The sequence below is a fragment of the Mirounga angustirostris genome, unplaced genomic scaffold, assembly GCF_029215605.1.
Source record: "Mirounga angustirostris isolate CCGP_5_RB_7025 unplaced genomic scaffold, mMirAng1.0.hap1 SCAF_13, whole genome shotgun sequence".
Classification (NCBI taxonomy): domain Eukaryota; kingdom Metazoa; phylum Chordata; class Mammalia; order Carnivora; family Phocidae; genus Mirounga; species Mirounga angustirostris.
In genome coordinates, this window is record NW_026991721.1 from 10,971,923 (window position 1) to 10,989,746 (window position 17,824).

A 17,824-nucleotide genomic window follows, 5' to 3' on the forward strand; every position below is an offset into this window, starting at 1 on the left:
CTCTGCCCCATCTCCATGCCTCCCCTGGAGGCAGACTTCTCTCTCACCCGCGCTGGGGGCAAGACTTCTCTTGTAGACTTTTCTCTTGCCCATGCTAGCAGATGCTGTGTCTGATGGTGAGTTATTCTCTCTTTATTGGACCTTTCTCTACTTTGAGCTGCCCTCTGTCTACTGCTTCACAGTGCACTTTTCTGATAATTCTCGTAACTTCTACCCTAGGTTTGTTTTTCCTCTTTTTTTCCCTGTGATTATAGGTATATGAAGGTTAACTTGGCTTCCCTTTGATCTCAAAATAATTCAGAGTGTTAAACTGCTTCATTTAATAATGAGCTCTCTCATAATGACACCAAATTTCATCTTTCCCAAAACTCTGTATTGGACACTGTCAGGCCTCTCCATTGCATTTCTCTTCGGTCACCTAAAAATGAAAGTCTGAGACTGAGCTTAATTTAGGTCTATCTGTGCTCCTCTCTCAATAATTCATATTTCTGACTTCCTATCAGTTCTTTCAACCTTAGCAGGTGTCCTCCTTTGACCAACGGTTTGTCTAACTTTATCCTTTAATTCAACTTGTTAACAAGATCTACCAATTTCTCTTTCACTCAGTGTTTTAGATATGACCATTTCTCTCCATTCCCACTAACTCCCTTTTAGGTCAGGTCTTCATTAATTTATTTTCATTTCACATTCCTCATTAAATGATCTTTCCATGTATCGTTTTCCTGTTTTCACCCACCCACCTCACCAGAGACTGAGTAACTTAGTAAAACTCCCCACTGCCCACTCATCAATCTCCAAACATTATTGAACAAATTATGTCAGTGAATGTGCTGGTGATTCAGGAAATAATACAGATTTTTATGAGACTTTGTGTCTTTGAAAAAATTATCATTAAGGGGATGTAAAATGTATGCATGTGGAAAGTTACATTTAGTGTAAGTTGTGTGTGTGTGTATTTGTTTTGAAAAATTCATCTTCTAGAGAGAAGAACAATCTTGACTAGAAAACCCTAAAGAATGAGCTGGGATTTAAGGAAGAGATTAAAGAAAGAAGAAATTCAAGCAAGCACAAAAGAGAGGGCAGAACATTGCAAGCCAGGGTGCTGATGTGAGATGGTCAAGCACGAAGCATATTAAAGAGAAAGTTGAAGTGAAATGAGAAAGTAGGGCCATTAAAGTTAGTCTTAATTTAGTGTGTGTGTGTGTGTGTGTGTGTGTGTGTGTGTTCCCACAACAAATCCTGGCAGGTAAATTATTTCCAATATCCTGGGCAGGTAAATTATTCCTAATAACTTAATTTCACAGATGAGAAAAGCCAGATCAAGTAAAAAAATTAAATAACTTGCCACAACTAATAAGCAATAGGCTTGGGGTTCCAATGCATTTCATAAGATTGATGATCCTTCAACATTCCATGTTGGATTCTCCATATAAGATCACACATAAGCAGGAAGCGTCCATTGCTAAGCTGATAGGATAAACATCCACCAAAATGACTAACACAGACCTGCAGGATTCTATTCAAATCTCCATCTGACTATCCTCCTAATGCTAAATATCTGCCAATTTGGTCTCCTTATCACCTCCAAATTCACTTCAGAGTAATTTCTTTCTCCTTGTCTACTCTACTTCTCACCTGACCTTGTGGGATACCCTCCCAGAATGTTAACCCATTCACTTCGTAAATACACTTTGAGCTCCCATGATGAGGGAAACTGGGAAACACGAGGTGAAAGACACAAGTGTGGGAAATTTCAAACACCTAATTTGTCCTCAGTATATGTTTCCTGCACAGGCTTTGCCCTCTAGATGCTTATAGTCCAGTAGGGGGCCAAATATCATGCACATGTGTAGCTCTTTTGAACTCTGAAAAGGGCTAAGAGCCAAACATGATCAAACTGTCAAAGGTTTTTTTTTTTTTTTAGATTTTATTTGTTTATTTATTAGATTGAGAGAGAGAAGGAGTGGGAAATGGGACAGAGGGAGAGGAAGAGAGAGAGAATCACAAGCAGACTCCCCACTGAGCGAGGAGCCGGACATGGGGCTTGATCCCATGCCTCATGACACCATAACCTGAGCCAAAATCGAGTCTGACACTTAACCGACTGAGCCACCCAGGCATTCCAAAACTGTCAAAGTTTAACTCAGTGCTCAACCAGACTTCCACTTGTTTCCTCTATTTGCTCGGATATAGGCACAAAGCAAATGCTTGCTGATTACATGTTGACTTCCCACAAAAGTTGCTGTACGAGACAGCAATGGAAAACAAGAAAAATAGGAGTCTATCACATATCCACAAATGGGCGGCGGGGGGGGGGGGGGCAGTTTAGGTGAACAGAAACAACAGACAGAATATTACCCTCTGGAGAATAAATCTTAATGTAAAACTGGCAGATCATAGACAGAATCGAAATTTTGCCAGTAGCCCCTTAAACAAAGATTTTGTTCTAGACCCTTTGCTGTGAGTCAGAATGTTCTGAAGACATGATTCTTATGAATCAGCGGGAGAAGATGCCTCCACTTTGTCTTCCAACTCACTGTAAATTGGTGAATATATGTTTAATTCTTCATAAAGACGATCTTCTGCAATCTGATGAGGGAAAAATGATTTAATATCAGTCACCAGGAATTTTCCATCACTAGATGACTCATTTGAGAGACCTAGCTCATCTCTTTTTGCCTTTCTGAGTCTCATACTCTCCCTCATTACACCATAATTATTCCCTCCATCTCCAACAAACCAAGCCAGTCTGGCTGGCCAGTGGGCCCAGAAGAAATTATGTCCGTCAATAACAGGTTGGTGAGACTATTATGTGTCTGAACTTGGGTATATCTGCTGTCTTATTTATCTTTGGAGGAAAATGATAAAAAGGCCACCGGACTTGAATGCTTCAGGCAAGTGGACAGATGGAGAGAGTGTGTATCATCTGGAAGATTTGAATAAGTGTATACACTTCAAGTATTGCTGATTCTTTTTCATACATCAAAGGTATAATGGATGGGTAAGGCAAGTGGAAATGCAGCTGGTTGTCGTGAATTAGGAAGGAAAGAAAACTGAGGCTTCCGAGCAAGTATGAAGGTAAAAGCCAAGAAAAAGGAGAGAGCAGGAACAAATATAAGGGAACTATTCTGGAAGAGAAAATAAGCCCAGATGCCTGAGGGTTTCCATCATAGGCTACCTGCATATTTGTCTCTCATGCTCAACACACTTAGAAGCATATCTGCATTTTCTAAAATTATGAAGATTCCACTTTTCTAATCCTCATTCATGGGGCTATACCATGAGATTTGTGCTTTGATGAGTGGAAATTGTGATTTTAAAGTAAGAGATTTGGAAACCAAAATACTGAAACATGGACAAAAAATTTTCTGGGCGAAATGTTCCATGAAATCCAAGCCGTATTTTTAAGTGATGAAACTCAAATTCTTCAGCTTGTCATTCAGGATTGAGTATCAGGCCTCTACCTACCTTGTTCCCTTGGACTACTTCTCCAACCCCATAGATTATGAGGGACACAGCACTGCAAAATCCCAGAATGGTGAGAAAAAAGATCATTGTCACGATTTCCTGTCAAACAATAAACAACAAGACAAGTAGAGCCACAAGGTAGATACCCTGAAAGTGTGTTCCTTTATAGCAGCCCCTGATTTCATCACCATTTCATCCCCCACCCCCACATGATCAGTCCCAGTGAAGTGACATACACACAAGAAAGCCACAAAATTGTTCGAGGCAGGGGACTCCAACCTCACAGAATTCAGCTGGGGAGGGGATGGCAGCCAGGATCTCTGTGCATGAACCCCCAGAACACTACATTATGGGATAGAGGTTACAGCAAAGGATGATGTTCATGGAAAAGGAAAAGAGGGCTCTTACTTAGAGTGGGACCCAGATCTTAACCTTCCCACAAGAAATACATACCATGGAAAAACAAGCCATAAAGCAGAAGTCCTCTCTGTAAGCTTCCTGGCAGTTGTAGATATAAACCAAGCTCCTCTTCAGGTTGACCGTCAGGATGAAGATTCCTATCCCAGCAGCTATGCTGCTGACAGTGTTGGCCCCCAGGGTTCCCCACACCTGATGATGAAGGACAACACTCAGACCTGAGCCTCCACCTGCTAGTGCATTCAATAGACCTGTCTGCATTTTTAGGGCTGGTTGCACCCAGTCAACTTTGCATTGGTTCAAAATGCAAATTAAAACAAGGAAATCTTGGAAACATACTCATTGTTTAATAAGCATCTATAACCTTCTTGCTAGGACTATGTTCAGAAAGACCCACATGGACACACATCATGTCTCCTCAAACAATCTCCTCAGTCAGAAACAAATCATCTATGTGATTGTGTGATTGTACTTACAAGGACGAGGTCCAGTGTGAGGATATTTTTTAAACAAGTGCCAAGGTAATTATGCTTTACTGTTTTCTAAAAAAGACAGCTGATATTTTAATGATTATATCCAACACATAATAGGTTGGAAAAAAAACCCCACATATCCACGTTCACTCATAATATGGGATATGATGACACGTCTCTCTCAAGACTCCTAAAATTCCCTCTTTCTTATCTTCTCAAGGATGGATAAAGACAGAATGGCAACTCACCAGATAAGTAGCATGTTTCTTTTCAGCCATAAATGGCAAAAATCCAGAAATAGCAAACTGTACAAAAGGAAGGGGGGAAGAGCACAGTGAGTCTTGGACCTTTATTTCTCCTTCAGCCCAATCCTCCAAATATAAGGTAAAGTTGTGGGTGCTCTATAAAGCTATATATTAATATTCCCCAGAAGCTCACTATTTTCTTACTCTTATTTACTATAGAGTGCTTCTCAATGTTAAATGTGCATATGAATCATGTGACAGCCTTGTTAAAATACAGATTCCTTTTTTTTAATTGAAGTATAGTTGACACACAATGTTACATTAGTTTCAGGTGTACCGCATGGTGATCCCACAAGTCTATCCATTACGCCATGCTCACCACAAATGTGGTTACCATCTGACCCCATACAACGCTATTACAACACCATTGACTATATTTCCTATGTTGTGTCTTTTATCATTTTGACTTATTCATTCCATAACTGGAAACTTGTATCTCCCACTCCCCTCATCCATTTTGCCCATCCCCCAACCTCTTCCCCTCTGGCAACCACCAGTTTGTTCTCTGTATTTATGGGTCTGTTTCAAAATGAAGACTTTTATTTAGTTGATCCTGGAGGGGGCTTGAGATTCTTCATTTCTACCAGCCTCCCAGGTGATGTTGACCCTGACAATCCATGGGTTACTTTCAGAGTAGCAAGGTCCAGCAGACCTGCTACATGACTGTTATAAAATGACTCTAATTTGTTGTAATTATTTATTTGTATGGGCATCCTGTGTGTTAGAGTGTCAGCTCCTTTGGGCAAGAAACGTGTGTTTGTGGCATGTATATCTCGAGTCTGACATATGTCATATAGACATACAGTAATTACGAAAATGTACATGGGAGATTTATTGAAAATATAAATCGATAGCACAAATTCAAAACAATTTCAAAGTTTCAGAGTGTATGATGGGTTGAGAGACACCTAATAAGCTAAGTGTATGGAATGAAGGACAATAGAGAGAAGGGTCAAATAAAATATGGCAGAGGTTCAAGGAGAGTCGTGAACAGGTAAGTGACCTGATGAGTTCTGAGTATTTAGCAGAGTGCCAAGCCAATGAGATATTGTTTAGAGTTAAAGTATGTCCTTGTGAATGAAATGTTGATACAAAAACCAGCATGGATTAATCAAAAATAATTATGCTGAGTGAAGGAAGACAGAGTGTAGAGAGAATATGCTGTATAATTCTCTTTATATAAAATCCTAGAAAATCCAAACTCATCTAAAGTGATGGAAAGCAGATCAGTGATTGCTTAAGGATGGAAAGAGAAGGAACAGAGGGAGGGATTACAAAGGGGTGCAAGGAAGTTTTTGGAGGTGATGGATATATTCATTATATTGATCTGATAATGTTTTCACAGGTGTACACAGGTGTCAAAATGTGTCAAATTATAGACTTTAAATATGTGCAATTTATTGCATGTCAATTACACATCAATAAAGCTATATATTTTTGTGTCTCATTCAGTCATCTAGTTTAGAAACAGTACAATGATTAAAGGAGATACAATGAGAAAGCACCTAAAAGAGTTTCTAGGACATAGTAGCAGTTCATCAGATGTCCTTTGACCTCGTTTGACCTTGTTCTCCTCACCTCCTCAGTCACTTCCCCCTGCCTTTATGAAGATAACTTGATTGATAAATAGTGTTAGGGATATTTTTCTGGAATTGGATTCTGAAAGTTTAGATTCATTTTTTATTAGCTAAATGTCCCTTGGGCAATTCATTTAACTTTTATCAATCTTAGGTTTCTCATCTGATAAAAGTGTGCTAACATGTTTAACCCAAGTGCTTTGTAAACTGCAATATGTTTATACACTCTAAATACTGGAATAAATAATTGGTTAGACCTGACCTAGACAAGAGAAAAGCTATGTGCAGTGTTATTTCAGAAGCAATTGTAGTTATTTACTCACAAACACGGCTCCCCAGAATGGGTAGCCTGCTTTAAATGATGAAAAAATGTCTTCTTTAAATTCTGACATATTGATCACGGAGCAGACAATTGTTCCAAAACAAAGACATATCAAGCCAACCAGAATTTGGGTTACCTGTAAAAAATGCATATGTTCTATAGAATAAGAAGGTATTTTCCCAAGATTTCATTAAATTCCTTATGATTGAGGCTAAACATGAGAAATTGTTTCGGTGGTTTAGGCAATCCTGAGATGGAATTCAAATGCAATATTTTCCAGTATCATCAGGCCGCTCTAAGAATGGATACAGTCATAACCTAATGCAGGAATGACCAACACATTTCTCATGTACCTTTATTTACATAGTCATGGTGGACAACAATAATTGTTCTTTCCATCAAAGTGCAGACAAAACTTATTAATAGGATATTAATGATATTAATCCACCAGCAACTGACCAGAGTTGGCAGATTCTATTTGCCATTCTTATCCTAGTCTTCATGAGGAAATGCTTCTCTCTACTCAACTGGGCCCAGTGTCACCTCTTCATCTGCCAGGTTTCTCATGCCTCATGAATCCAAGTGGGGAAACTGTTCATGCACCCAAATACTCTTTCCTAGAGCCAGTCCTACTCTGGTTGAGGTTGGAAGATGCTCACTCACCCCCAGAAATTCCAGCTCCCTCTTCAAAAATATCAGCCATGTATGGCATGGTGGGGATGAAGCAGCCTTCTCCAGTAAGGGATTTTCATGGAGAGATACTTCTGAAAGTTCAATTTCAGGTGCACTGTGAAGTTTAAACAGAAATTCAACCATGAGAAAATTCTCTCTCTCTCCGTGAAAAGTTCTCAACTGACAGAAAGGGAGGATCTTGATTGTTTATTTTTTCAAAAATGATCTTGCAATTAAAATCTTCACTGAAATGTGTAAGAAGCTGAGGCTCAGAGGGTCCAAGTTGATGACCAAGATCACTGTCTAGCCAGTGATGGAGATGAACAAAATGAAACAAAAAATGAACCAAGTCCTAATCCAGGGTTACTACACCAAGTTCTTTCCCAGTGATCTATGCTAATGAGTAAAGATAAAAACAGGCACGTTTACCTATGTGTTTCTCAGTCTTTTCAACTCAGAAATGCACCGGAATATATTTTGTCAATGACACACTCAACTTCCTGCGCAGAAAGGAACGGCTCCGAAGGGGTAGTTCAATCTCTATTCCTGCTGTTATCCTCAGAGGCAGCTAACTGGAAATACTGTCCCTTCTAAAACTTTGGTATATACTTAATATTTTGCAGTGATATTCAATCCAATATTGAGTCCCAAAGCTCTGTCATCAGCCTCTCCTAAACGCTTTAAAAGGGAAGTCTTAATAAGATGTTCGTCTTCAGTATGCAAAGGAAAACTGAATCATGCACCTCTACCAATCTCACTCATGAATATTTCCCCTATAAACAGTGGGGCAGGATCCCATAGCTTGAGGTTCACAAAGAATAACCAATAAGGAGCCCCAGGTCATGTTGAAAAGTTTCCCTTAACATATATCAGATGGAGAGGCAAGAAATCTCAATCGATAGTATGAACTCCCCTACCTCAATCCCAGAATATGAGCCCCTGCTGCAAAAAAACTGAAATTATTTCCAGTCACAAGCTGAGTAAAAACCTTCCTCCCTATCACCCAGAGAGAACTACTGGCAAAGTATAGCAAAGAGCTTCTTTATACTCTTTTTTTTTAAGATTTTATTTATTTATTTCACAGAGAGAGACAGAGCAAGAGAGGGAACACAAGCAGGGGAAGTGGGAGAGGGAGAAGCAGGCTTCCCGCTGAGCCAGGAGCCCGATGCGGGGCTCGATCCCAGGACCCTGGGATCATGACCTGAGCCGAAGTCAGACGCTTAATGACTGAGCCATCCAGGCGCCCCTATACTCAATATATTAATTAAACCAGATGGGTCTGTGCCTAAATCCATGAACTGGCATCTCCCCAGCACTGTGACTATCTCTGGCCCACTGGGAATAGGAAAAAAATAGTAGCTTGTACTTACCTGGACGGCGCTTGTGGGTTTGGGAGAGCAAGACCTGCTCTGCTATTTTCAGGGTCCATTTCTTCATCACTTGAGCTGTCCACCAGTGAGGAATGTTTTTACGGTGAGCGTTGGTGGGCTTCTTCCTGCAGTGTGCTCCACATGGGCAGTTAACCTGGGTTGGCTCATGACACTGATGACTATCTTCATACTTAAGACATTCATCAGATAAGTTTCCCAGCTGATTAAGAGCAATAGGGTTTTTCGTTTGTTAGTTTTTTAGAAAAGAACAAAATTGAGGACTGAACAGGGAGTGGTATGAAATGTGGACATTTGAGACCCCTGGAGAATAAATCTGCCTGAGCCCAGCACAATTTACAAAACCAACAAATGAAACAGTTTAGTGGAGATTGAGAAGGTGAGAGAGAATTGCAGATCAGAAAGAGATGTTCTTCCTTTCTGGAGCTTTCTCTACTTGACCATTTCTGTATCAGAAGTTTCCCAAAGGTACCTCTGGAAACCTGTCTTCCTTGTTTAAGGCATAGGGGGCTTCACACATAATCTAGGGCTGAAACACTACCAGTGAGTGTATCTTAGCCTCTGAATCTCTGGATTTGTCTCTGACTTCAATATTTGTCTTTTTCTCTCTCTTCCTGTCTTTTGGACATGATTTATATGGCTCTCTGCAGCAGATGAGCTCAGAGACTGGACATGAAGTGTCTGACTTCGGCTCAGGTCATGATCCCAGGGTCCTGGGATCGAGCCCCTGTCCAGAGCAGGAAGAATGCTCTGAGCCGCTCCTGATAGAGTGTGGGAGCTAAGTGTTCACACAAAAGACTCCCTGGCTGCTAAACATTACACAGACTCTCTGCTGCTTTGATTTTTGTGATGGCAAGGATGCGGCCATGAAGCACCGAGGGGCGTGAACTTGGTAACAAATCCTATGAGTAGATCTAAGCAGCACTGGCCAGAGCACTGTATCTAAATTAGGGTCAGGGCTTAACTGATGTGTTCATCTTAATAGCATAACTAGCTAGAAAAAAATGAATACATGGCAAAATGAATACACAGGTGAGATTCACAGATTTGGGATTCTTTTATTTCAGTTTAATTATAGACATACCCCTGAGTGGCTCTTCCTTAAACTGTAAGATACTCCAAATTGCCCCCCTAGTCACCTCTATTGTCTCTCTGGGATGTGATGGAACTTCTCCTCATTCTCCAGGAAACTAAGGTATGTGTGTGAACAGAGCACATTAAAAGATATATGAGCGGGCGCCTGGGTGGCGCAGTCGTTAAGCGCCTGCCTTCGGCTCAGGTCATGATCCCAGGGTCCTGGGATCGAGCCCCGCATCGGGCTCCCCACTCGGCGGGAAGCCTGCTTCTCCCTCTCCCACTCCCCCTGCTTGTGTTCCTTCTCTCACTGTGTCTCTTTCTCTGTCAAATAAATAAATAAAATCTTAAAAAAAAAAAAAAGATATACGAGCATACCTTTCATGACAAAAATGTATTAAGCCATGTGCCATCTTCCTATCGTGTCTTTGGGAACTTGTGGACTGAACCAATGTGTTATCGAAATTAAGGAATAAAACTTCTCTATGTACACATTCATCCAAAAAGGACTTCTCTGTCACTGAGCATGCAGAGGTGGATACCCTGGTACCAGCCCTTGTCCTACTCACTCTCACAAGCTAGAAGAGTAGGTCAGAGATAAATGAGGTCATGTCACTAATATGTCAGACGCTGCTGGAACACACAGGAAGATGTAACAATTCTACCTGCTAAAGGGCGTGCAGAATTCAAGGAAGAGATTCCCTGAGAAAGTATCACGTGAGCCAGCACTTAAAATCATGCCCTCAGGAGTTTTCATCTGCAGAATGAGACCACATCTGCTGGCAAAAGCCTGAGGAAATGCCGGTTGGTGGTGTTTTCTGGGAGCATGTACTAGTGCGTTGTGTGTGCAGCAAATAATTAGAAATTAAGCTTGAGGTTGGGCGCCTGGGTGGCTCAGTTGGTTAAGCGACTGCCTTCAGCTCAGGTCATGATCCTGGAGTCCCGGGATCGAGTCCCACATCGGGCTCCCTGCTCAGCGGGGAGTCTGCTTCTCCCTCTGACCCTCCTCCCTCTCATGCTCTCTCTTATTCTCTCTCACAAATAAATATAATCTTAAAGAAAAAAAAAGAAATTAAGCTTGAGGTTTAGACAGGAAACAAATGGAGGATTGTCTTTGGTGTTTGGACATGATACTGTCTTGTGAGAATTTTCAATAGAAACTTGCAAAATGCAAACCAGAAACTGAGACATATCTTATGGCCCCCAACTTGCTTCATACCTTGGTTTCACCAGCACCTTCTTCTACCCCTCTTGAGCTGCTTACCCAATCCTATACCCACATTTGAGTCCTTAGAACATGTGGTGTTGTCTTTCACAATTGTGAACATTGAAATATATGCCGATATGACTTTTTTTTTTTTTTTTGGTGGAGGCAAGATTATCAAGATGAGTTTCAATCATGCTTCTGTCAGAAAGAAAGAGATAATAGAGTGATCATTTCCTGCACCACGGGGCGTGTATAGCCATCCAGCACTGCATTTGCACATGCTTTCCATCAGCACACATGCTTTCCACAAGCAGTTTCTTCTCTCAGTACATGCTGGACTTATTCTTCCAAACTCAGAAGAGATTTGCTTTCAGATCCCACCTGAACAATTGTTTTCTCCAACTGAATATTCAATTTACTTAAAATAAATATGCACCAATTTTCATGTTACAAATGGAAAGATGTTATCTCTTAGGGGGTATTTTCTGATACTCCCAAAGGAATCATTATTACAGTCTCGTTTTCTCTGTCTCTCTGTCTCTCTGTGTCCCTTTGTCTCTCTCTTTAAGAGGCCCAGAAAGGCTGAAACTGACACCAAACACCAAGGTTCCATGGGAAGTTGGGTTATAAAAAGGAAGGAAATGAGAAAATATTGTTCACAAAACCGGACAGGTGGATCTAAAAGCGAAAGCCTTTGTCTCTTCATTTACATGACTTCAGAAATGCAAAGAAAAAGATTTACCCAGACAACCCAGGTACTTAAAATCGCTTTGAACCCTTCCTGAAATTGGAGCCGATCTGCCATCGCTGCTTCAGGACCACTCAACTGCGAAGGTCCTGCACGTGTTTGTTCTCTATCTGCTCACACCCCCTCTAGCTCCCCAAATGGCACTTTAACAGGGAAAATTATAAGTGTGTAATATATTTGTTCTCTTGTGACCAAAAACATCTGCTCAGTGGGGAGAATAAGAGACACCTAGACTCACAGGCAAAGGGCAGACACTAACTCCTGTTTCTATTATGAATGATGAGCTTTCCTAAACCCTTCTCCCTTTACCCCTACCCTCCTACTATAACTATATTGGAACATTTGGTCAAAATCATTTTTTACTGTTTTCAGTATTATTCCAAAACTTTGCATAATTTCCTATTCTTTATCAGCTTATTTTTGAAAATGTAATTTTATCTTCCAATACCTTCTGAGTGTTGTATACATTGCCTGTCAACCCTCTTTTTCCCATTGCTAACCCTGGAGAATGAGGTAGCACATATTTTTCCTAGATCACTTGTCTGCCCTTGTTCCAGTCTGAACTGGTTGCCTCTAAGCATGCCACACTGTTGTTATAGGACTTCCCATTAGCCTGTCTTATATTGGATTCTCTATTTCCCTGATCCCACTTTTTTCTCTTGCTTCGTGTACTCTTGCACATTGGAAATGTTAACCAGAAAAATAAAATGGCCAGTTATTTTCCCAGCAAAATGAGTTCATTCACTAATAGCAGAAGAATCGCAATTTGGGACAAGCAAAGTATGGCAAACTGTAGGTGAGTCCGAAAAACAAGGGGAGGTCAGCTTTTACTAGGTTTTAGAAGGAAACTGGGAAGGGTTGTTTTTGTTTGTCTGTTTGTTTTGTTTTTTTCTTTTTTTTTCCTTTTTTTTATTCTTATGTTAATCCCCATACATTACATCATTAGTTTTAGATGAAGTGTTCCATGATTCATTGTTTGTGCATAACACCCAGTGCTCCATGCAGAATGTGCCCTCCTCAATACCCACCACCAGGCTAACCCATCCTCCCACCCCCCTCCCCTCTAGAACTCTGTTTTTCAGAGTCCATCGTCTCTCATGGTTCATCTACCCCTCCGATTTCCCCCGCTTCATTCTTCCCCTCCCGCTACCTTTTCTTCTTTTTTCTTTTCTTAACATATATTGCATTATTTGTTTCAGAGGTACAGATCTGAGATTCAACAGTCTTGCACAATTCACAGAGCTTACCAGAGCACATACCCTCCCCAGTGTCTATCACCCAGTCACCCCATCCCTCCCACCCCATCCCCCACTCCAGCAACCCTCAGTTTGTTTCCTACAATTAAGAATTCCTCATATCAGTGAGATCATATGATACATGTCTTTCTCTGTTTGACTTATTTCACTCAACATAATACCCTCCAGTTCCATCCACGTCGTTGCAAAAGGCAAGATCTCATTCCTTTTGATGGCTGCATAATATTCCATTGTATATATATATATACCACTTCTTCTTTATCCATTCATCTGTCGATGGACATCTTGGCTCTTTCCACAGTTTGGCTATTGTGGACATTGCTGCTATAAACATCGGGTGCATGTACCCCTTCGGATCCCTACTTTTGTATCTTTGGGGTAAATACCCAGTAGTGCAATTGCTGGATCATATGGTAGCTCTATTTTCAACTTTTTGAGGAACCTCCATACAGTTTTCCAGAGTGGCTGCACCAGCTTGCATTCCCACCAACAGTGTAGGAGGGTTCCCCTTTCTCCACATCCCTGCCCACATCTTACGTTTCCTGACTTGTTAATTTTAGCCATTCTGACTGGTGTGAGGTGATATCTCATTGAGGTTTTGATTTGGATTTCCCTGATGCCGAGCGATATTGAGCACTTTTTCATGTGTCTGTTGGCCATTTGGATGTTGTTGGCCATTTGGATGTCTTCTTTGGAAAAATGTCTGTTCATGTCTTCTGCCCATTTCTTGATTGGATTCTTTGTTCTTTGGGTGTTGAGTTTGATGAGTTCTTTATAGATTTTGGATACTAGCCCTTTATCTGATATGTCATTTGCAAATATCTTCTCCCATTCTGTCGGTTGTCTTTTGGTTTTGTTAACTGTTTCCTTTGCTTTGCAAAAGCTTTTTATCTTGATGAAGTCCCAATAGTTCATTTTTGCCCTTGCTTCCCTTGCCTTTGGCGATGTTTCTAGGAAGAAGTTGCTTCGGCTGAGGTCAAAGAGGTTGCTGCCTGTGTTCTCCTTTAGGATTTTGATGGACTCCTGTCTCACATTGAGGTCTTTCAACCATTTGGAGTCTATTTTTGTATGTGGTGTAAGGAAATGGTCCAGTTTCATTCTTCTGCATGTGGCTATCCAATTTTGGGAAGGGTTGTTTTGAACAAAAGTTCATCGGAGAAGAACAAAGATTTGAGGTTGTGGCGATTTTTCACTGGCTGCAAGCTGTGGTTAGTGCATTGTTGCTGGGGCTGGGAGAGATCTTTATTCTTTTTCTTAAAAGCAGGAGATAAAATTCTTATGTGAAAATATCCTCCCTTGCTAAACTAATCATCTTCCTTCTTCCCGCAGGCAATGCAGGCCGCGGGAATGGTATGTGTGCAAGAGCGCTCCCTAGCTCCATTTCTATTTTCTCATGGTCCCAGTAGAACACAATCTCCAGTTACATGCTGAGAAAGGGTATCTGGGAGATAAGAGTTTTTGAGATTTTGCTGGCCTGAACATTTCCTTTCTTACATCCCCGTACTTGATTGAAGTCTAGAGAAGTATAGCGTTTGAAATGGAAAATATTCTTTCACTCAGAATCATTCACTCCATTTTCTTCTAGCATCTAGAGTTCATTTTGGCAATTCCAATGTAATTTTACAATTATTTACAAAATTACAAATATTTGTATGTGTCATGCAGTCTTTCTCTAGAAAGTTTTATAATTTCTCTTAATCCATAAAGGTAAAAATACATGATTTTTAGATTTAATGTAAATTCTATGCATTAATTCTACTGGGTTGTCAGTAGCATTTTCAAACTAGAGACCCACCCATGTACTCTGTTCCAAAAAAATGCTACCATTCAAAGTTTCTTTCAGCTGGTCCAAGAATTAAATTGACATGAGACAGATTAACAGGAGAAAATCAAATTTAATTTCATATGTACGAGAGTTCCACATATATGAGAGGTACAAAGACAAAAAGGTAAAACGAGGTGTATAAGCCATCCTGAGCTAAGGAATGGGATAGAGATCTGGGGCTTCAAAGAGGGGGAAGGAAAATTACAGGGCAATAAGAAGGGTAGATGTTTGGTAATTAGATGTTTGCCCTGCCATACAGATGGGTCACTCACATAAAATTTATCTTCGGTGGAGTGCCTGGGTGGCTCAGTCAGTTGAACGTCTGACTCTTGATTTCAGCTCCAGTCATGATCTCAGGGTCATGAGATAGAGCCCTGTGTCAGGCTTCACACTCAGTGGGGAGTCTGCTTGAGATTCTCTCTCTAGGGGCGCCTGGGTGGCTCAGATGGTTAAGCGGCTGCCTTCGGCTCAGGTCATGATCCCAGAGTCCTGAGATCAAGCCCCATGTCGGGCTCCTTCCTCAGCGGGGAGCCTGCTTCTCCCTCTCCCTCTGCTTGCCACTCCACCTGCTTGTGCTCTCCCTCTCTCTATCTCTATCAAATAAATAAATAAAATCTTTAAAAAAAAAGATATTCTCTCTCTCCATCTCTTTCTGCCCCTCCCCCTGCTTGTGCATGCTCTCTCCCTTTCAAATAAATAGATAAATCTTTAAAAAATAATTTTATCTCTGGCAATAACTCTTATTCTGGGAAAGATCTCCAATTTAGATCCCTCTAGGTAGTTAAGGGAGAGATAAAAGTTTCTCTTGAGCCCACAGGGTCTTGATTGCCTTCAACTCAAAACAGTCTACAAGCTAAAGAGGCACATCTTGGGGAGACTTTGTTCTGAACCCCTTCACAGACACCACCTTAACTAAGTAATCATGGTTAATTACACTAATGATGCTATGTTGATATGAATATACTGGGTGTCCTTACATGATGTGATGAGAAGCGTACTTCAACTGTATGAAAGTCTTCCCCCAAAACCATAAATCTAGTTGAATCAGGGCATAATATCAGACTGACCCACACTGAGAAGATGTTCTACAAAATACTGGAACGGTGCTTTCCAAAATATCAAAGTCATGAAAAACAAGGGTAGTCTGAGAAAGTGTCTCAGATGAGAAGAGACTAAGGATATATATTGATCTTTAAAAAAGAAAGAAATTTGCCCCATTTGTAGGTGCAAATATAATAAAAGATGAGCAAGATCCTGAAAGGAAAAATCCCATAATTAAAGAGAATAACTGAAAACCATAAGATATTAATGTAAGAAATTGAAGATGACACAAATAAATAGAAATATATTCCATGCTCATGGATTGGAAAAATTGATACTGTTAAATGTCCATACTACCAAAAAATAATTATGTTGTACAACTAAAACAATGTGGTATTTTCACAACAACAAAGTCTCTGAAATAGGAGGCTCTGGGTAGATGCATGCATGTATGTCAACTTCAGTATGGCAAATAAGGAGATATTCAACCGAAAATTTCTAGAATTATTAGCTTTCCAAAAGGAGGATGATGGTGGTGATGATGATGATGATGATGTTACTCTCCATAGAAAAAGTAAGTTACAGATATATTAAAGATCATAATATAAAAAGAAAATCTCCATGGACTTGAGGTAAGGAAGGGTTTCTTGCACAAAACACAAAATGCATAAATCATGATGAAAAGTGAGTAAATATAACTACAACAGCAATTTGGGGTGGAAGCAAAATAAGAGGTAACAAAAAACACCAAAATAAAACAAAACACAATCAGAATGGGAGAATATTTTTGCAACAAATGTTTAACAATAAAAACAAAATGTGTTCATGAAACTTCTAATTCCAGATATAGGTTAAATTTCAGGTGTGGTTAGGTTAGGGTTTGATTTCTATTTTCTGAAATTCTCTTACATTGCCTTCAGATCAGTTTTTGCCATGGCCACTAATAGCTACTAGTTCTAGCTGAAGCTTAATTCACAAATATGATGAAAGGGAAGGTTGTATTTTACATTTGTAAAAAAGCCTCCAACTTAATGTTGATGGTTCCACAAATGAATCAAGCCCTGGTCCAGGGACATTTCATGGGCTGATACAATCAAGAAGAATGGAAGTGTTCTGATGGGTTCAGATTTACCATGGTGAGCCCTGCAGCCCAGGGTGAGGTTAACCCTACCAAAATCTTGAGGCTACCATCAAGCTGGGGATAGCTAGAATGGCTGCCAGATAGACAATCACAGTGTCCACTACAGGACGTCAATATGTTTTGATCAAAATTTGTTAGCAGATTATCTTTGGGAAAATACAAAGAAATTATTTATTTAATTATAACATATTAGAGGAGAAAAGTAGAAATCATTAAAAATGATAATACAAATATTACTCTAAATAACTTTTTTCTTCTGCTGAAGTCTATATGCACCCATCATTTGCTTTGTGTACTCTGACTCCTAATCAACCTCTTCTCCACTAAGTCCTTCCCTTACACTCTACATTGCAACTAAAAGGCTATCTCTAAATTTCAAATAAGTGCATGCCCTGTCCATATTTATCCAGTGGTGTGCTGTAAATATTCAACAACTGGCCTTCCAGATTTGGAGGATGGGGGTGGGAATGTGACTTGTGGCTTACCAATCTCTGAGGTATAAATCTTACCACTACAGCCAATTTCAAGTCACCAAAAACATATGAACTTGTGATCTCTGAAAATTTAAAATCAGCTCTCACAAGTCTACATAAGCCAGCTCAACACCACTACAGACAATTTTCAATTGCTTCTAAAGACTCAAAGAGTTGCTCTGTCTTATGGTATCCTGTGATGTGTATACTTTTTCCCTCTCCCAAGTTTTATCTTGCCATCTGCCCCTCACACAGCATAGATACACTAAACTCTCTTGTTAGTTCCCTGAATATCCCCAATTCTCCCCAGATTAAAGACTTTTGTGTGCATCCCCCTTCATCATGCCAAGTCTAGTCATTTTTAAGACCTCAGTTTAGAAGAAAAGTTTTCTAAAAAAAAAGTGTAATCTCCTTTAGCCTGAGATAGAAACTCTTCC

The 17,824-nt window shown here is 40.2% G+C and overlaps 1 protein-coding gene across 1 annotated transcript; it reads right to left on the reverse strand.

The window, feature by feature from the left end:
• Positions 1 to 1,924: 1,924 nt before the first annotated feature.
• On the reverse strand, positions 1,925 to 8,728 carry MS4A2 (membrane spanning 4-domains A2). Its single transcript, XM_045892576.3, has 7 exons — positions 8,605 to 8,728; positions 7,226 to 7,349; positions 6,564 to 6,698; positions 4,607 to 4,663; positions 3,922 to 4,077; positions 3,469 to 3,567; positions 1,925 to 2,589 (listed from the first exon to the last, which is right to left on the reverse strand). Exons 1-7 carry the CDS (start codon positions 8,661 to 8,663, stop codon positions 2,491 to 2,493), a joined length of 729 nt encoding a protein of 242 aa, XP_045748532.1. The 5' UTR covers positions 8,664 to 8,728; the 3' UTR covers positions 1,925 to 2,490.
• Positions 8,729 to 17,824: the final 9,096 nt, after the last annotated feature.